Below are 20,860 nucleotides of genomic sequence, written 5' to 3' on the forward strand. Positions count from 1 at the left end.
ATAGTATTCCATTATGTAAATGTACCACCGTTTTTTGATCCACTCATCTACAGATGGGCACTTAAGCTGTTTCCAGCACTTAGCTATTGTAAACAGGGCTGCTATGAACATAGGGGTGCATAGGTTTTTTTGATTTAGGGTTTTAGGATTTTTCGGGTATAATCCTAGCAGTGGAATCACTGGTTCAAAAGGCAGTTCCATTTTTAGTTTTTTGAGGTAATTCCATACTGTTTTCCATAGTGGCTGCACCGGTCTGCATTCCCACCAACAGTGCAGTAGGGTTCAATTTCTCCACATCCTCGCCAGCATTTGTTGTTTGTTGATGATGGCCATTCTGACAGGTGTAAAGTGGTATCTCATTGTGGTTTTTATTTGCATCTCTCTGATGGCCAATGATGTTGAGCATTTTTTCATGTGCCTATGGACCTTCTGTATGTCCTCCTCAGAGAAGTGTTTGTTCAGGTCCTTTGCCCATTTTTTAATTGGGTTGTTTGTTTTCTTGATGTTGAGTTGTATAAGCTCTTTATATATTTTGGAGATCAGTCCCCTGTCTGTGATATCGTTGGCAAATATGTTTTCCCATATGGTTGGTTTCTTTTTCATCTTGCTGATGTTTTCTTTTGCTGAGTAGAAACTCTTTAGTTGATGTAATCCCATTTTGTTTATTTTTTCCTTTCTTTCTTTTGCCTTAGGAGATGTATCCATGAAGATATTGTTACATGGGATATCTGAAAGTTTCCTGCCTATGTTTTCCTCTAGGACTTTTATGATGTCACGGCTTACATTTAAGTCTTTAATCCATCTTTAGTTTATTCTTGTGTGTGGTGTAAGTTGGTGGTCTAGTTTCATTTTTTTGCACGTCCCTGTCCAGTTCTCCCAGCACCATTTGTTAAAGAGGCTCTTCTCACTCCATTTTATGTTCCTTCCTCCTTTATCAAATATTAGTTGACCACAGAGGCCTGGGTTTATTTCTGGGCTCTCTATTCTGTTCCACTGATCTATATGTCTGTTCTTATGCCAGTACCAGACTGTTTTGATCACAGTGGCTTTGTAGTATTGTTTGATGTCTAGTATCGTGATTCCTCCTGCTGTGTTCTTCTGTTTCAAGATTGCTTTTGCTATTCGGGGTCTTCTTTGGTTCCATATGAATTTTTGGAGGATTTGTTCTAGGTCAGCGAAATATGTCATTGGTATTTTAATAGGGATTGCATTGAATCTGTAAATTGCTTTGGGTAGTATGGCCATTTTGATGATGTTGATTCTAACCATCCAAGAACATGGTATTTGCTTCCATTTATTTGTATCTTCCTTAATTTCTTCCTTCATTGTTGCGTAATTTTCAGTGTACAGGTCTTTTATCTCTTTGGTTAAGTTTACTCCTAGGTACTTTATTTTTCTTGTTGCTATAGTAAATGGTATTTTCTTTTTTGCCTCTGTCTCCGATATTTTATTGTTGGTGTACAGAAATGCCTTAGATTTCTGTATATTTATTTTGTACCCTGCAATTTTGCCAAATTCACTTATTATATCAAGTAGTCTTTTAGTGGAGTTTTAGGGTTTTCTAGGTATACTATCATGTCATCTGCAAATAGTGATAGTTTTACTTCTTCTTTCCCAATTTGGATGCCTTTTATTTCTTTGTCTTGTCTGATTGCTGTGGCTAGGACTTCCAACACTATGTTGAGTAGAAGTGGAGAGAGTGGACAGCCTTGTCTAGTTCCTGATTTCAGGGGGAATGCTTTCAGTTTTTGTCCATTGAGTATGATGTTGGCTTCAGGCTTCTCATATATAGCCTTAATTATGTTAAGGTATGCTCCCTCTATTCCCATTTTGCTGAGTGTTTTCATCATAAATGGGTGTTGTACTTTATCAAATGCTTTTTCTGCATCTATAGATATGATCATGTGATTTTGTCTTTCATTTTGTTTAGGTGATGTATTATATTTATTGATTTGCGAATATTAAACCATCCTTGCATCCCTGGGATGAATCCCACTTGATCATGGTGTATGATCTTTTTGATGTATTGTTAGATGCTGTTTGCCAAAATTTTATTGAGGATTTTAGCATCTATGTTTATCAGTGATATTGGCCTGTAGTTTTCTTTCTTTGCTGTGTCTTGATCTGGTTTTGGGATTAGGGTAATACTGGCTTCATAGAAAGAGTTTGGGATTTTTCCCTCTTCTTGGATTTTTTGGAATAGTTTGAGGAGGGTAGGAGTTAGTTTTTCCCTAAATGTTTTGTAAAATTCGCCTGTGAAGCCATCCGGTCCAGGGCTTTTGTGTGCAGGGAGATTTTTGATTACTGTTTCAATTTCCTTCTTTGTTATTGGTCTGTTGAGACTTTCTACTTCTTCTTGATTCAGTTTTGGAAGGTTATATGTTTCTAGAAATCTGTCCATTTCTACTAGGTTGTCAAATTTCTTGCCATATAGTTGTTTGTAGTAATTTCTTATAATTGTTTGTATTTCTGAGGTATCAGTCGTGATTTCTCCTCTTTCATTTCTGATTTTGTTCATTTGGGTCTTCTCTCTTTTTTTCTTGATGATCCTAGCTAGAGGCTTTTCGATTTTGTTTATTTTTTCAAAGAACCAGCTCCTAGTTTTGTTGATTTTTTGGATTGCTTGTTTAGTCTCTATGTCATTTAATTCTGCTTTGATCTTGATGATTTCCTTTCTTCTTTTTGCCCTAGGCTTTGTTTGTTCTTGTTCTAGTTCTTGTAGCTTTAGGGTTAGGTTTTTTATTTGAGATTCTTCTAGCCTTTTCAGATATGCCTGTATTGCTATGAACTTCCCTCTTAGCACTGCTTTTGCTGTGTCCCATAGCTTTTGGGCGGTTGTGTGTTCATTGTCATTAGTTTCTAGAAATTTCTTGATTTCCTCTTTGATGTCTTTGTTAACTCATTCATTATTTAATAGCGTGTTATTCATTCTCCATGATTTTCGGTGTCTTTGATTTTTTTCTCTGAGGTTGATTTTTAGTTTTAAGGCATTGTGGTCTGAAAAGATGCTTGATATGATTTCAATTTTCTTGAATTTGTTGAGGCTTGTTTTGTGTCCTATTATGTTGCCTATCTTTGAAAATGTCCCATGTGCCTTTGAAAAGAATGTATATTTTGCTTCTTTGGGGTGAAAAGTTCTATATATATCAGTTAAGTCCATGTGGTTTAGTGTGTTGTTCAATGGCTGTATATCCTTGGTGTTTCTTTGCTTGGATGATCTGTCTATTGTTGATAATGGAGTGTTGAAGTCCCCTACTATGAGTGTGTTGTTGTTGATATGCTTTTTGTGGTCTTCTAGTAATTTCTTTATGTATTTTGGTACTCCTGTGTTGGGTGCATGTATGTTTATCAGTGTTATATCTTCTTGATGGATTGTTCCTTTAAGTATTATGAAATGTCCTTCTTTGTCTCTTTTTATTGCCCTTGCTTTGAAATCCATTTTGTCTGATATGAGGACTGCTACCCCAGCTTTTTTTTCAGGTCCGTTTGCTTGGAATATTTTTTTATATCCCTTTACTTTCAGTCTATGTAAATCTTTTGTTTTGAGGTGTGTTTCTTGTAGACAGCAAATATGTGGGTCCTGTTTTCTTATCCATTCTGTTACCCTATGTCTTTTAATTGGAGCATTTATCCATTTACATTTAAGGTTATTATTGACATGTATTTATTCATTTTCTTTTTCTTTTTTTAAAATGTGTTTTATTGATTATAATATTACATTTGTGCCAATTTCCCTTCCCTCTGCTCCCCTCCACCCGGTGGCCCCCCTCCCTCCAGTTGTCCCCCCCTTTTAGATCATGTCCATTAGTTGTGCATATAGTTCTTCTCAACCTCTCTCTGTCTATTCCAATCCCTCCTACCATGATCCTTAATGCCTATATCATCTCCCTCCCTCTCCCCATTCCCCCTCCCTGTTGACCTCCCCCCAATATGTTCCCCGTACCTATAGTTCTTTTTCCACTCTCGTTGCCTGTTTAGTTTTGCCTTTGTTTCAATTCCCTAGCTTCTGCTGTTTCTTGTGATGCAGTTTTCATTTTAGATTTCATTGTCTTGATCCTCCTTTTTCTAAACCAGTCCCTTTAACATCTCATATAACAGTGGTTTGGATCTAATGAACTCTTTCAGTTTTATTTTTTCCTGGAAACACTTTCTCTGTCCTTCTATTCTGAATGACAATTTCGCTGGATAGAGTATTCGTGGTTGTAGGTTTTGGATTTTCATTACTTTGAATATTTCTTGCCAGTCCCTTCTTGCCTGCAGGGTCTCCCTTGAGAAGTCAGCTGATAGTCTAATTGGGACCCCTTTGTACATAATTCTTTTCTTCTCTCTTGCTGCTTTTAAGATTCTCTCTTTATCTTTAATTTTTGACATTTTGATTACAATGTGTCTTGGAGTTGTTCTCCCTGGGTCCAGTATTTTTGGAACTCTCTGTGCTTCCTGGACCTGTAAGTCTATTTCCTTCCCCAAGTCTGGGAAGTTCTCCTTTATTATATTTTCACTCAATTTTTCAAGTTCTAGTTCATCTTCCTTGCTCTCTGGCAAACCAATGATTCTTATGTTGGGCCTTTTATAGCTGTCCCAGAGGTTTCTGATCCTCTCATCGTTGCTTCCCATTTCCTCTCGCTGCATCGTTTGACTGCTTGTTCCTTCTCCATATTCCGGTTTGTTGAAATGAACTCTGGATTTTATTTCCTCACCATCTGTCTCGTATGTGGTTTTGTTCCTTTCGTTATGAGTGTTTTTCACTTCTTTCTCATCTTTTTCCAAATCTTTTGTGAATTCTGTAAGCCACCTGATAACAATGGCCCAGAACTGATCATCTGACAGGTTTCTTATCTGTTCATCTGTCAGGTTCTCCATCTGTTGCCTGGTGAGCTGTGCCACCGGGATTTCTATAGTTGTCTGCCTCATTTTGACAGATGCGTTTTGTTTTCTTGGGCCGGCTGTAGGGGGCAGTGCCTGTGTACGCGTCACAATCCAGCGACCAGTGCCTGTCCGCGACCTATTTCGCAGCCCTGTGGCGCTTTCTTTGGGGGCGGGGGTCCAAGATGGATTGACACAGTTATTCCGCTAGGAGACCGGGATCCGTCCTCCCGCCCCCCTGGGCCTCACTGTTCAAGGCGATGTGGTGGCTGCTTTCCCCAGCGTTGGGGTCGCGAGCTGCCGGGGGTTCGACTGCAGCCGGGGTTGTTCTCCCCGCCGCTGTCCCAGGTGCGACCACAAACAGCTCCGCCCCCTTTCTCTCGTCCTACCTGCCCAAAGAGCGCCGCTGGTTTATAACTTCATATGTTGGGCTTCTGTGTAGTTTTATTTTCTGGAATTTCTAGTTATCCTTTGTTTTGAAGTAGTTGTATTCCTCTCTAGTTGTAGAGGGAGACCTAGCGCGTCCGTCTAAGCCTCCATCTTGGCCGGAAGTCCTATTCATTTTCTTTTGTACCTCTGTTCCTCTACTCTTTTTTTGTTTTTTCTCTTCCTTTTTCTTAGAACACTCCCTTTAGCATCTGTTGCAATGCTGGTTTGGTGGAGCTATATTCTTTCAGTCTTCTTTTGTCAGAGAAATTCCTTATTTCACCTTCTATTTTGAATGAGAGCCTTGCTGGGTAGAGTATTCTTGGTTGTAGGCCTTTGTTTTTCATTCCTTGAAATATTTTTGACCATTCCCTTCCTTTCTGTTGAGAAATAGGTTGATAGCCTTATTGGAGCTTCCTTGTAAGTTATTTGCTGTTTTTCTCTTGCTGCTTTTAGGATTCTCTCTTTGTCTTGGAATGTCGCCATTTTAACTATGATGTGCCTTGGAGTGGGTTTTTGGGGGTTCGTTCCTCCTCATTGGAACTCTCTGTGCTTCCTGGAATTGCATAACTTTTTCTCTCATCAGGTTGGGAAAATTTTCTGTCACTATTTCTCCTATCAATATGTCTATTCCTTGTTCTTCTGATCCCTCTGATTCCGATTACTCTTATATTGTTCTTCCTTATGCTATCCTGTAACTCCCTTACCTCTTCTTCATACTTTTTAAATCTTTTTTCATTTTGCTGTATCAGCTGAGAATTTCTTCCTACATTATCTTCTAACTCACTAATATGATCCTCTGCTTCGTTTGGTCTGCTTTTGTCTGATTCTACTGTGTTTTTCAGTTCAGAGATTGCATTCTTCATTTCTTCCTGGTTCTTGTTGATAGTTTCTATGTCTTTTTTTATGCTGGTGTAGTTCTCTGCAAGTTTTCTGTAATTTTCTTGGAGCTGTTGGTAACTTCCTTGGAGGCTGTCATAGTTGTTTTTAAGGTTGTCAAGTATATTGAGCTTCTTCACCACCATAGTTTTGAATTCCATGTCTGACATTTGGGCTATGTCTATTCCATCTACCTCTCTTTCTGGAGATTCCTCTTTTCTTTTCATTGAGAGGTTGTTTCTGCGTCTTACCATGTTGGATTCTTCTTGTTTGTTTTTGTTATTTGGATTTGTCTGCTTTGCCTTCCCACCTTTGTGGTATGAGATTTTTTATGGTAGATCTGGGGGTTTCAGTGGTGCAGTCTCTTTCATCTCCTGGGCCTGATGTTCTTGGGGTACCTTTTATATCGTTTGTTTATGCTGTCTGGTTATATTTCAGATGCTCTTTGTTAGGATCTTCCTTCTGGCTAGTTGATTGAGAGTCACTCTATCCACTTTATCTTGAATTCTTTTGTGGCGATGTCAGTTCAGCCTTTGTGTGTGGTCTTGTTTTTCTGTATCCACAGCTGGTCTAATGAGGTGGGTCAGAGGTTCCTGTTCCTTGCAGCAGTGGGCCCCCGCACGGCGCGTTCCTTCCGTGTCTGTTGGAGCTAGCCAAGGTGTCTTTGCAGGTATGCCTGTGAGCGGGTAAGGTGTCCCGAGAGCCCGCCTCAGGCCTGTTGCGTAGCGCTCCGGGAGTTTCCCAAGGTGGCCAGGGAGTTATCCTCAGGCCTGCCTCGCAGCGCTCGGGGAGTTGGTCTCTCACCTCTTAGGGCGGGGCCCCGGACACTTGTGCTCAGTAGAAATGAGTGTCTGTGAGTCGCTGCTGCCTGCTGTTCCCACGCTGCAGCCGCCCACCATTCCCGCACCGCCTGGGCGGGCACACACAGAGCGTGAGCAAATGCTTTGCGCTCCGGCTTGGCACTCCAGCCTGGCGCCCACTGGAGCTGGCCAGGGGTGACTGTGCACAGTCTTCTGGGTGTCCGGTGGGCCCTCCCTGCACCCATTGGGGCACTGATATTATGTCTGTTGGGGTGCGGCCCCGCGCACCTGGGCCAGTGAATGAGGGCACTTCCCTATGCGCGCATGCGTGACCCAAGGGGAGGGTTGGGGAGTGGGCAAGCGCACTTCTGCGCCTGCGCTCCTCAAGAATGTACTTTCACCCCCAAACTCCTCCCCCCTCTGCAGTTCACAAGAGAAAAATATAAAGGATAATTATGTTCTCACTTGCTCAGCAGCACTCTGTCTCCCGTCTTCCAGCGTCAATGCCACCTGGTTGAGTCTCGTCTCTGCCAGCGGGCAGATATCCGCTTTCCTCCTGACTTCTCTGTGCGGTCCCCAAAAAGCCTTTGTGTACTTCCAGCCGCAGCTCAGGCAGCCACCCCAGTCAGGAATTCCGTTTCGTCCCCTTTTCCTCCGCTATCCTCACTAAACAGGTTGTTCCCAGATGGTTTTTCTCTAGTCCAGCAGTGCCAAGGCTCGACTCCTGCCAGTGTCCAGCTGCTCACTGAGATGTTCTGTCTGCAATTAGTCCAAACTACAGACGGGTCTCGGGAGCCTGAGAGTGCAGCCTCTCCTCACTCCTCCGCCATCTTCCCTCCCAGAAGTTAACTTTAAAATTTGGGTCTGGGGACAGTTAGCTAGCAGGCCCTGAGAACATACTCATTGTGGGTTTTATGCAGGGCCTGTCACCATTTAATACTGACACAGAGCTGTGAGGAGGGTACTGTTAGCTTCCCATTTTATAAGTAGAAAACTGACAGAGTGGTTAAGTAGCTTCTATGCAGCTAGCAAGTGGCAGAGCGAAGATATGAAGCCAACCATCATTCTTTACTGTTTTTAAAGGGGCTGAGGGTGGGGGTGCGGATGAAGGGAGAAGAGGTTCTGTGGGATTCAGTTTTACTTTATATACCTCTACAGTGTTTTAACTTTTGATAATCAGTATGTGTTGCTTTGGTGGTTTTAAAATGTTAATTAAATCCACAATAGACACATCTCTGTGGTTGTTCCCAGCCAGCTCAGGTATTAGCTTTGTCCCTTTCTTCTGAACCCCTGTGGTGTGGACCTAGACTGACTGGAATCTCAAATACCACAAGGAGATAAAAATGCAGTTCTTCCCTTCAAAGATCTCATAATCTAGTGAGGTGGGCATGGGAGACCAATAACTATTCACACATAGGAAGTCCCACCATGGCATTCATGGATAGTCAGGAAAGCCTTCATAGAGTACAAGGTACCTGAACTGGATCTTGAGGGATGAATAGGAGTTTGCCAGATAGTAATGGGAAGAAAGTCATTTCCTTATTTAGGAAAGTCATTCATAGATTCATTTAACATTTGTTGAGCACCTTCTATGTTCCAGGCACAGTTGTAGATGCTGAGACACAGCAGAAAGTAAGAGACAGAAGTCCCTGCTCCCTAGAGCTGACATGCTATAGTGGTTAGGGATTAGAGGGGAGAGACAGACATAAACAATAAACATGATCAATGAGGAAACTACATAGTATGTTAGGTGATATGTGCCAGAGTGAGAATTCATTAAGAAGGAGTGAAAGTGGTACAGGAATAAACAGACAAATGAACACTAAGGAGGGCTACACATATATAAAACTCTATATGAGAGAGGGGGACATTGCAGGCCAGTGGGGGAAAGGACAGACTCTCCAAGAAGGTACTGGGACAAATGACTGCTCATGTGGACCAGAAGTTGAGTTAGATCCTAATGTCATACCATATACAACAGTGGTCACCAATCCCTGGGCCATGGACCAATGCTGGTCCACAGCCTGTTAGGAACTGAGCCACTAGCGAACCTCACCTGAGCTCTACCTCCTGTCTCTACCCCACCACTGCCCCATCCACAGCAGCAGCCAGTAAAGCTCACCTGAGCTCCATGGCCCCACCTGAGTCTACACCTCCACACCACCTTCCAAAAAATTGATCTGGGGTGCCAAAAAGGTTGGGGACTACTACTATACAAGATTATCCCAGATAGAGTAAAAATAAATGCATTTAGAGATCTGTGGGAGCCACTTTAATTTTTTTCTGGAACATGGTAGGATATTGACAAAATATCTGTGCTAAGGTATGGGATGGCTATTGTCACTCAACAGATTTTCTGCCATGATGGAGCTATTCATCAAGTCCTCATGCAACCAAGTAACTGCATTTTTAACTTAATTTAAATTTAGATATCTACTGTGGCTAGTGCTTATAATGTTGGACACTTATGCATGAAGTTAGTACCATGTGCCATGTTACCTTGTACCATCTCACAGAAGCTGATAATAAATCTACGAGTCCATATTACAGGCTATTTCACAGGTGCTGGGACAGTAAGAGAGGATAAGTCCTATGTCCAAGGTCACACACACAGCCACACAACACCAGAGCCATGGTGCAAAGCTCTCACCCACACATGCCTATCCACTGGGACGTTCAGCAGAGCTGAATAAATTGCTTCCACTTTGAATGAAAACGATAATGCATTTTTAAGGATTCAACTAAAGAAACCAGCTGCTCTAAGATCACCACCAATATGTGATTTGAAATCCTTTGAATTTTTTCAATGACTTTATCTTTCTTTTTTATTTTTCTATTTTTTGAAAACTAGGTTTAAAAATGTTTTAAAAAGTTTGTTTTTCTATTACAGTTTTCCCACTTTTTCCCGCAACCCTGCCCACCGCTTCTACCACAGTCAGTTCACATCCCGTTGTCCATGTCCATGGGTCATTTATGTTAGTTCCTGACTAGACCCTTACCCTTCTTACTCTGAGTCTCTGTCACCCACTGCCCCCCACCCCCCGCTCTTCTCCCCCTGGGCACTGTAAGTCTGTTCCTTGTTTACATGCCTCTCGTTCAGTTTTGCTTGTTTGTTTCTGTTGTTCATTAGTCTTCTGTATTAGGTGATATATGGTATTTGTCTTTCATTGCCTGGCTTATTTTGCTAGGCATAATTCTCTCCAGTTCCATTCATGTTGTCGCACATGATAGAAGTTCCTTCTTTCTTTCTGCTGCATAGTATTCCATTGTGTAAATGTACCACAGTTTTTTGATTCACTCATCTACACATAGGCACCTAGGCTGTTTCTAGCACTTGGCTATTGTACATAGTGCTGCTTTGAACGTAGAGGTGTATAGGTTCTTTTGAACTGGTGTTTCAGGATTCTTCTAATATAATCCCAGCAATGGAATTGCTGGATAAAAAGGCAGTTCCATTTTTAGTTTTTGAGGAAATTCCATACTGTTTTCCATAGTGGCTGCACCAGTCTGCATTCCCACCAACAGTGCAGTAGGGTTCAATTTCTCCACATCCTCACCAGCACTTGTTGTTTGTTGATTTGTTGATGATTGGCCATTCTGACAGGTGTAAAGTGGTATCTCATTGTGGTTTTTATTTGCATCTCTCTGATGGCTAGTGATGTTGAGCATTCTTTCATATGCCTTTGGACCCTCTGTATGTCCTCTTGGGAGAGATATTTGTTCAGGTCTTTTGCCCATTTTTAAATTGGGTTGTCTGTCTTCTCGGTGTTGAGTCATATAAGTTCTCTATACATTTTGGAGATCAATCCCTTGTCTGAGGTATCATTGGCAAATATGTTTTCCCATATGGTTGGTTCCCTTTTCATGTTGCTGATGTTTTCTTTTGCTGAGCAGAAACTTTAGTTTGCTGTAGTCCCATTTGTTTATTCTTTCCTTTATTTCCCTTGCCTTAGGAAATGTATCAGTGAAAATGTTGTTACGTGGGATATCTGAAATTTTCCTGCCTATGTTTTCCTCTAGGATTTTTATGTTGTCGTGGTTTACATTTAAGTCTTTTATCCAGCTTGAGTTCATTCTGGTGTGTGATGTAAGTTGGTGGTCTAGTTTCATTTTTTTGCATGTCCCTGTCCAGTTTTCCCAGCACCATTTGTTGAAGAGATTCTTTTCATGCCATTTTATGTTTCTTCCCATTTTGTCAAATATTAGTTGTCCATATAGACCTGGGTTTATTTCTGGGCTCTATTCTGTTCCATTGATCTGTATGTGTATTCTCATGCCAGTACCAGACTGTTTTGATTACCTTGGCCTTGCAGTATAGTTTGATATCAGGTATTGTGATTGCTCCTACCATGTTCTTCTGCTCAAGACTTCTGTGGCTATTCAGGGTCTTCTTTGGTTCCATATAAATTTTTGAATTTTTTTTCCTTAGGTCTGTGAAATATGGCAGTGGTATTTTAATAGGGATTGTGTTGAATCTCTAAATTGCTTTGGATAGTATGGACATTTTAATGATGTTGATTCTTCCCATCCATGAACATGGTTTGTGCTTCCATTTATTTGTATCTTCCTGAACTTATTTCTGCAGGGTTATGTAGTTTTCCGAGTACAGGTCTTTTGCCTCCTTTGTTATGTTTATTCCTAGGTACTTTATTTTTCTTGTTGCTATAGTAAATGGGATTTTTCTTTCCAGTTTTTATCTTTGGTAGTTTACTGTTGGTGTACAGAAATGCCTTTGATTTCTGAATATTGACTTTGTACCGTGTTATTTTGCCAAATTCACTTATTAGGTTGAGTATGTTTTTGTTGGAGTCTATAGGGTTTTTTATGTACACTATCATGTCACCTGCAAATAATGACAGTTTTACTTCCTCTTCCAATTTGGATGGCTTTTATTTATTTTTCTGGTCTGATTTCTGTGGCTTGAACTTCCAAGACTATGTTGAACAGGAGCAGAGAGAGTGGACCTTATTCTCCTGTTCATGGTTTTAGGAGGAATGCTTTTAGTTTTTGCCCATTGTGTAGGATGTTGGCTTCAGGTTTCTTGTATATGGCCTTTATTATGTTGAGATATGCTCCCTCTATTCCCATTTTTTGAAAGTTTTCATCATAAATGGGTGTTGTACTTTATCAAATGCTTTTGCAGCATCTGTTGATAAGACCATGTGGTTTTTGTCTTTCATTCTGTTTATGTGCTATATTATATTTATTGATCTGTGATTATTGAACCATCCTTGCATCCCTGAGATGAATCCCACTTGATCGTGGTGTATGATCTCTTTAATATGTTGCTGGATCCAGTTTGCCAATATTTTGTTGAGGATTTTAGCATCTATGTTCATCGGCAATATTCGCTTATAGTTTTCTTTCTTTGTTGCATCTTGACCTGCTTTTGGAATTAGGGTAATACTGTCCTCATAGTAAGAGTTTGGGAATCTTCCCTCTACTTGAATTTTTTTTGAATAGTTTGAGAAGGATAGGAGTTACTTCCTCCCTAAATGTATGGTAGAATTCACCTGTGAAACCATCCAGTCCAGGGCAGGTGTGCTGGGAGCTTTTTGATCACTGCTTCACTTTCAGTTTTTGTTATTGGTCTATTCAGGCTTTCTGCTTCTTCTTGATTCAGTTTTGGAAGATTATATGTTTCCAGAAATCTGTTTATTTCACCCAGGCTGTTAAACTTCTTGTTGTATAGTTGTTCATAGTAGTTTCTTACAATATTTTGTATTTCTGTGGTATTGGTTGTGATTTCTCCTCTTTCGTTTCTGATTTTGTTTATTTGGTCCTCTCTCTATTTTTTTGTTGAGCCTGGTTAAAAGGTTATGGATTTTGTTTATCTTATCAAAGAACCAGCTCCTGATTTTATTGAGTTTTTGAATTGTTTATTAGTCTCTTTGTCATTTAATTCTGCTCTGATCTTGATGATTTCCTTCCTTCTACTTGCTCTGGGCTTTGTTTGTTGTTGTTCCTATAGTTCTTGTAGCTGTCAGGTTAAATTTTTTATTTGAATTTCTTCTATACTTTTAGGTAGGCCTGTATTGCTATGAACTTCCCTCTCAGGGCTGCCTTTGCTGTGTTCCATAGGTTTTGGGTGTTGTGTGTTCATTATCATCTGTTTCCAGAAACTTTTTGATTTCTTCCTTGATGTTTTGTTAACTCATTCATTTTTTAACAGCATGTAATTCATTCTCCATGAACTTGAATGTTTTCAAGTTTTTTCCTTGAGGCTGGTTTCCAGTGTCAAGCCATTGTGATCTGAGAAGGTGTTTGATATAATTTCAATTTTCTTGAATTTGTTGAGGCTAGTTTTGTGTCCTAGCATGTGATCTATCTTGAAAATATTCCATGTGCCCTTGAAAAGAATGTATATCTTGCTTCTTGGTGTAACTGTCTATACATATCAATTAAGTACATTTGATCCAGAATGTTGTTCAATGCCAAATATCCTTGGAGTTTCTTTGCTTCAAAGGTCTGTCCATTGTTGACAGTGGGGTGTTAAAGTCCCCTACTATGAATGTGTTGCTGTTGATATCCTTCTTGTAGTCTTCCAAGATTTTTCTTATATATTTGGGTGCTCTTATGTTGGTTGTATATTTGCTTACCAGGGTTATATCTTCCTGATATATTGTTCCCTTAGTATTATGAAATGTCCTTCTTTGTCTCTTATTATGGCCTTTGTTGTGAAATCTGTTTTGTCTGTTTTAAGTATTGCTACCCCAGTTTCTTTTTCATGCCCATTAGCTTGAAATACTTTTTTCCTACCCTTCACTTTCAGTTTGTGTAAATCTTTTGTTCTGAGGTGGTTCTCCTGTAGACAGCATATATGTGGGTCATGTTTTCGTATGCATTTTGCTAGCCTTTATCTTTTTATTGGGGCATTTAACCCATTTACATTTAAGGTTATTATTGATAAGTATTTATTCATTGTGATTTTTTCCCTTTGTACCTGTGTTCCTCTCCCTGTCTTTTTTTCTTCTTTGTATTAAAGCAGTCCCTTTAGCATCTCTTGCAATGCTGGTTTGGTGGAGATGTATTCCTTTAGTCTTCCTTTGTCTTGGGAAACCCCTTTTTTCACCGTCCATTTTGAAAGAGAGCTTTACTGGGTAGAGTATTCTTGGTTGTAGGCCTTTAATTTTCATTGTTTGAAATATTTTTGACCATTCCCTTCTGGCTTATAGTGTTTCTGTTGAGAAATCAGCTGATAGCCTTATTGGAGCTCCTTTGTATGTTATTTGCTGTTTTTCTCTTGCTGGCTTTAGGACTCTCTCTTTGTCTTTGAATGTTACCATTTTAATTATGATGTGCCTTGGAGTGGGCCTCCTTGGGTTCATCGTCATTGGGACCTTCTGTGCTTTATGTACTTGTCAGCCTTTTTCTCTCATTATGTTCAGAAAGTTTTTTGTCACCACTTTTTTAGTAAGGTTTTCTATCCATTGCTCCTCTTCTCCTTTTGTTATCTCTATCATATGGATATTATTACGTTTCATGTTGTCCTACAGCTCTCTTAAACACTCTTCATACTTTTTCAGTGTTTTTTAATTTTGTTGCAATGCCTGGGAATTTTTTTCTACGTTTTCCTCTAGCTCACTGATCCAATCCTCTGCTTCATTTAGCCTGCTTTTGATTCCTTCTACTGTGTTTTTCAGTACAGAAATTGTATTCTTCATTTATTCCTGGCTCTTATTGATAATTTGTGTTCTTTTTAATGCTGGTGTAGCTCACAGTAAGTTCCTTATAACTTCTCTGGAGTTCTTTATAGTTTTCCTGGAGTTCTTTGTAGTTTCCCTGGAGTTCATTGTAGTTTTCTTTGAGTTTGTTGAGTTCATTGCGCTTCCTCTTTACCATTGTTTTGAATTCCATGTCTGATAGTTTGCTTGCTTCTATTTCATCTATCCCTCTTTTTGGGAGTTCCTCCTTTCCTTTTGATGGGGTATTTTTTTTCCCCCATTTTATGTGGCTCATCTTGTTTGTTTCTGCTTCTTAGATTGATCTGCTTTTACTTCCTGCTTTCGTGTAGTGACTTTCTTTGGTAGGAGTTCTGTGGGATTCAGTGGTGCAGACTCTTTGGTTTCCTGAACTTGATGCTCTTGGGATGCCCTCTATGCCTTTTATTTGGGTTTTCTGGTAGAATCTTGGGTTTTTTGTTTGTTGTTCTGTTGCTCTATGGTGGGCCCTTCCCTCCAGCTAGCTGACTGAGAGTCACTCCTCTCACTTCTGTTTGTAAACATTTGCTGAGCTGCTGCTAAAACAAAGCAACCTGCCCAAGCAAGAATCCCACACCCATAAAGATATTCCCCACCCTCAATCACCGTATCAGCTGCTAATGAGCCAGTATTAATAAGGATAATCAGATTGAGACTCTTTTAAGAAAGGAAAAGCAAGTGAGAGTTGAGTAACTGAAAGAGAAATGATTTTTGAGAGGGGTGGAGGAGGAGCAATAACAGTAGTGAGTAGGGACAAAGCAATGAGAGAAAGAAAGTAAAATTGACATCATATATTAAAAAGGGAGGGGGGAAATAAAAGGAATAAAAAATAATAAAGGAAAATAAAAAAAACAAATAAATAAAAACTGAGGGAGGAAGGCAGGATGAATTAAGAGGGGAAACATGTAGTTTTAGGTTTAACCCTTTGAGTGCCATACATAATTTGAAGTTTGGATCAACACAAGAAAAAGTTATATCAATATATAACCTGAGGTACAAAAAAAAAAGGGAACAAAACATAAAATACGAATTATTCCATGGTTATTTACATTTATAATCATTGAAAAAAGACTCACTGGGAGCAACGCTGGCACTTTTGGGAAAATTTGTCGGCGTCGCTCACAGCGACATTGGCACTCAAAGGATTAAACAGAAGTTATAATTATATATATATATATATATATATATTAGTTGTGTGAGAGAACAAACACATATACACACAAAATAAGGAAGATAAATAGAAGAGAAAATAAAAACAGGCATCAGATTAGAGAAACAGTAACCTATGAGCTAAGATTAATATAGGTGGGATGGGAGTTAGAGGTAAATAAGAAAGAAAGAGAAACTAAAGAGATGCCTGGAAAAAGGGAAGTGATTTTGAGATGATAGAAGGGGAAGGAATACTTAGAGTGATGGATGAAAACCAGGCTAAGACTGGGAAAAATTCAAATTTAAAATGAAAGAAGGAAAGGGCTGGAGGAAGGTACAGATTGGTTACGAGAGGAGAATGATAAGATTTGAGGTTTGAAATACCAGAATAGTGAAGGTCTATGAATAAAGTTGCAGGAATGTGACAGATTGATCAAGGTGGATAGAGAGTAAGTGTATTTTATGACGCAAAAAAGAAGAGGCTGGAGAAGTGAAGAAAAATGAGTGCAGATTTGAAATGAGTGGTAGTAAGAGAAAATATAGAATTTTAAACATAAATAAGAGGAGGAAATCAAATGGTAAAATCGATTGAGAAAAGAGAAGAGCAAAATATGAGATTTAAAATAAACTATAATATAAAGACTATTTACTTATAATGTATAGATTGGGAGGACAAACAATGACTATTAAAAGGATATGTAGGAGACGACTCCTATAGAAGGTCACAGTGGAATTTGTCTCCATATTTCTGTATTTTTCCATTTCCTTCTCTTTCTGGAACCACCCTGTTGACTTCAGCTTGTGTCTAAGTCTGGCTCTAGGCAGCCTAATCACAGCTATTGGTGCTCTTTTGCCAGGGTCTCTTCCTTTCGTTTTTGACTCTAGTCACTCTGAAATCCACAGTCAGGCTTAAGCACCATGGGGCAGGGCCAAGTACTTTCTTCAGGCAGGGCTAGTGCTTCCACTCTAGCTATTGCCACCAGGAGGGGAGCCATCTGCCCAAATAATTTCTCCTGCAACACTCAAGCATCTCCAGTCCGGCTCGCCCACCCCCTCACTTCCCCTCCGACCCCAGAGCCTGGGGCTAGTGCACATGTGAACTCCCCTTAAGAATCTCACTGCGCCTCCTGCTATTCTTCCTGGGTCATGGAAAACAAACAAACGACAAATAAAAACGTTGCTTTATGCCTCTTAGAAACAGACCCCTTCTTGCTTACTCTCAGCTCTGCCAGCAGGCCCAGACTGAGTTGCAGCCCCCACTCCTTTCAGGGAAAATCTTCCGGGCACTGCAAAATCTCTCTGCGCACCGAGTTGCCATCCGTCGGTGCCAAACTGGCAACACTGGGTTCCCACCAGTGTCTCTTCCGCGATCTGCACTCAACAGGTTGCTAGGAAGCAACCTCCTGCGTCTGCCCGCAGCCACAAGGCTCAACTCCAGGCAGTGTCCACTGGTTATACATACGATCTCTCAACAATTAAGCCAAAGATCCAGACTTGGAAGGAGGCCAGCACACCTTTTCATTGAATCCCTCCCAGATATTGCTGGGCAGGGCGCCCATAGTGAGAGTGTAGCCTCCAGGCCTCTGTACTTATCCTGCCTTCACTCTTCACCCCCTTGGATCCCTGCTACTGAGTTGATCAGCCAGCGTCCCTTCCCGGTGCAGCCCAAGGTGCTTGGCTGGGGTCAGGGCCCCAGCGACTCTCCTTAGAAAGTGCAGGTCAGGGTTCCTTCTCTTTCCTGTGCTGTTCCCACACTCCTCTCTGTTTGCCATATCTGAAAGCCGTTCTCTCACCACACTGCTTTCTGCCTGTCCTCCAAGTCTCCTCTGCAATAGGAGCACACCCAGTGGACTGCTGACTATCCTGCCACCCGTCTGAAAGCCTTTGAATTTACGGTTATTTGTGTACAACACTCTGGCTAATGCATCCCCAAAATCTTGCTCTCCTTTCAGCTGCATTTGCCTTCATTGTGTTGAAAGATGATGCAGGCGACTCGGATGTGGTGATGAGTGAGCTCAGGTCCACAGTGGCCACCAAGATTGCCAAGTACGCTGTTCCTGATCAGATTCTGGTGAGTGCACTTCTGCCTCCAGTTCAACTGCACTGCTCATCTTACTCCTTCTCCACTTCCCACCACTAACATCACAGCAAAACTGACACTAGCTGTTTAGTTTTCTGGGTGGTAGCTGAGGGTGGCAGATGGCTGTATTGTCAGAGAAAGAGGGGCAGGGAGACAAAGCAACAAAAGTTTCACAGCTCACCTGTCCAGGGGATAGTGCTGGGCAAGATTAGATACTCTCTTATTTTGGCATATGGAGGCCAGAATAAGGGATTTTAAACAGAGAAACATGTGGAAAGTATCAGAGTTCTTCAGCCCCTGTGTGGTTTCTGAACAGCTTTCCCAGTCCCAGCAAAGGAGATGTCACCAGACCCTATACGAGGGAGCCTGTGTTGGAGTAGTTTTATGGAAGAATTAGGCCAGCCTCTCAGCCCTGTTAGCTTTTCATTCCTTCCTTTATTAACATTTCCCCTATGGTGTTCTTTTGACAAAAAGTGGTCCTCTGAAGCCTCACTTGGTGTGACATAAGGTCAAACTGCTGGCCTTGGGACCAGAGTTTCTGAGAGACCTGAATTCTCCTTAGGTGAACTGAACTCTTTCAAAAGACAGGTCACTATTCAAGTGCCCAAACACAGCTCCTAATATATTGCCACTGACTTTGGATGGACCATGGCTTTTTGAAAATGTAAAATACTAAATTTTCAAATACTAAGCAAGAAAGTGTATTTTCTCTTAAATAGTTCTCATCTCATACGTAAGACAACACCAACCTGGACCCAGGCCAGGGGGTGGAGATGAGGTGCTGTGGCACATGCTTGATCCTATTGCCACATGAAGGCCCTCGCTAATGTAGTTGATAGGAAAAACAGAAGTGTTGACAGTGAGGTGAACCCTGGCCTGGTGGACACTTCAGCATGATACGTGATTGATTCTGCACTGTGGGTTCATTACAACTTTAGGTCCAGATTATAGGAGGATGAAACCAGAGACCATGGGCACCACTATCCTCTGGGAAAGAATCCTCCTTACCTCAATGCAGTTGGATGCTGGCTGGGAATCTGGGCACCTCTCCAGATTTTAATGTTGCACCCTTCCTTGCCAGATAGTGAAACGTCTTCCAAAAACTCGGTCTGGAAAAGTCATGCGGAGACTCCTGAGGAAGATAATCACAGGCAGAGCTCAGGATCTGGGGGACACCACCACTCTGGAGGACCCCAGCATAATCGCGGAAATACTGAGTGCCTACCAGAAGCACATAGACAAGAGGGCTGCTGGTCAGTGATGGGCTGTGACCAAGTCCCAGTGTCCAAGCCCCTAACTTGTCCTTCTAGAACATAGCTCTCATTTGGCTTGTTTTCAGATATCCCAGAGCAGCCCTTCCTAGCACATAACCCACACTGCCCCAAATGTAAAGATCATGCTAAAACCCCTTCCTTTTTTCTGTTAGAGAACCCATGCAGGGATACTGTCATATGTAATTGGTGTTCGTTTTACTTGTACTGAATTTGGTTTCCTGGAATGAAAAGTCACTGTCATCTGTTTCTGTGTCCTCTCCAGACAGCACAGAAAGGTGCAACATCTGGCAGAGTATGCCTGCTCAGATGACTGAGAACTAGAAGCGGTTATGTTATTTCCAGATGTTTCTAGGTACAATAGGCAGAGATTTTATTTTTATACTTTATTTTTTGAAGAATAATGTCCAAGCACATGTGTGGAATGTATGAATTTGTACATGTTCTTTGTAACATTTAAAGTTATGAAAATATCTTTTTCTGTCTTTGCTCATGGGGAAACATGGAGAGGATAGGAGGGTGCACTTTTAATTATTGCTTGGCATATTTGGAAATCTGAATTGGAAATGTTGGTACCTCAATTTAAACACAGCTATCTTGAGAACACTTGGGCCTGTGGCATCTTTTTTTGGTGTATATTTCTATTTCCCTTGGTTTGTGTGCAATGAAACCCAACTGTTGTAGTAAAGTGGTGACATGAATGTCCTCATCTTTTAGTTCTAAATCTACTCTAGTTACATGTTCTGTTTCTCCAAGCTGTGATCTGGAAAGGTTTCTCCCTCCACTTGGATGCCTCTTGTGGGGAGGTTCAGGGAAGCCAGTGACAACTCAGGTAACTTAGAGCACTACTTTGGCTATAACCAGGGCCTTGTAAGCTCTGCCTGTTCTTCATTCTGTGGTTGGGGCATAAGAACCATATAGGTCCAGTGATGAGAGCTGGAGCTCTGAATCAAGTTTATTTCTTTCAATGTGCCTTCAGTGGTCTGGAGGTTAGCAAGATGATTTAAATCATCAAGTCACAAAGTGTTTATTATCCAGGAAGCCAGGGTTGATGGTGTGGAGTGCAGGGGAAGGTAGCATGCTGAGGTAGATCCTTAAGGAGAGGGAGAGGTTATCCTTGTCTTTACCTCACAGTCTATGGTGCCTTGCATCTATGTAGGTGTTCAAGGGGTTCTGGGGTGCTGAACACTTACTGTGGACTGTAGCTGCACTGGCCTCTCAAGTGATTAGGCAACTACCCCTGTGACACCCAACAGCGTGACCATTGGCTATAGCACAGAGATATACTGAGTGATAGTCTGTTGTTGCAGTGTTAGCCACAGAGAACCATGCGCCTGGACCTATCACATTTGTGGTAGACTTGGCAGACTGTAGTTATGGTGTTATTTGTGAAATGGCTTAGATGTAAACTTGGACAGTGACCAGGGCCTCAGAATGATCTACAGGACAGCTCAAATAAAGCTTTATTTTGTTCATTTTCCTTTGTTTGTGATTTTTTGATCAAATAATATCATTCTTTGCTGCTGAATATAATCTTAAGAACAAAACTGGAAGGGGCCTATTCACTCAAGAGACCACTTTAAAAAAACCCATCGTCTAAGTATTGCGCTTTCCAATAAGTACTAGTCACATGTGGCTATTTAAATAAAAAAAACAAAAAACAATAGATGAGACTAAAATAAAATAGAACAA

General features: G+C 40.9%; 1 protein-coding gene across 1 annotated transcript in view; it reads left to right on the forward strand.

The window, feature by feature from the left end:
- Positions 1-20,643, forward strand: part of ACSS1 (acyl-CoA synthetase short chain family member 1) — a 72,086-nt gene extending 51,443 nt beyond the window's left edge. Inside the window, exons 13-14 of the mRNA XM_090285948.1 lie at positions 17,770-17,888; positions 18,979-20,643. Coding sequence (XP_090142074.1) covers positions 17,770-17,888; positions 18,979-19,158 — 299 coding nt within the window. The 3' untranslated portion in view covers positions 19,159-20,643. The remainder of the gene's footprint in view (positions 1-17,769; positions 17,889-18,978) is intronic.
- The last annotated feature ends 217 nt before the right edge of the window (positions 20,644-20,860 follow it).

The sequence above is a fragment of the Furipterus horrens genome, unplaced genomic scaffold, assembly GCF_987537825.1.
Source record: "Furipterus horrens unplaced genomic scaffold, mFurHor1.1.pri manual_scaffold_8, whole genome shotgun sequence".
Lineage (NCBI taxonomy): Eukaryota > Metazoa > Chordata > Mammalia > Chiroptera > Furipteridae > Furipterus > Furipterus horrens.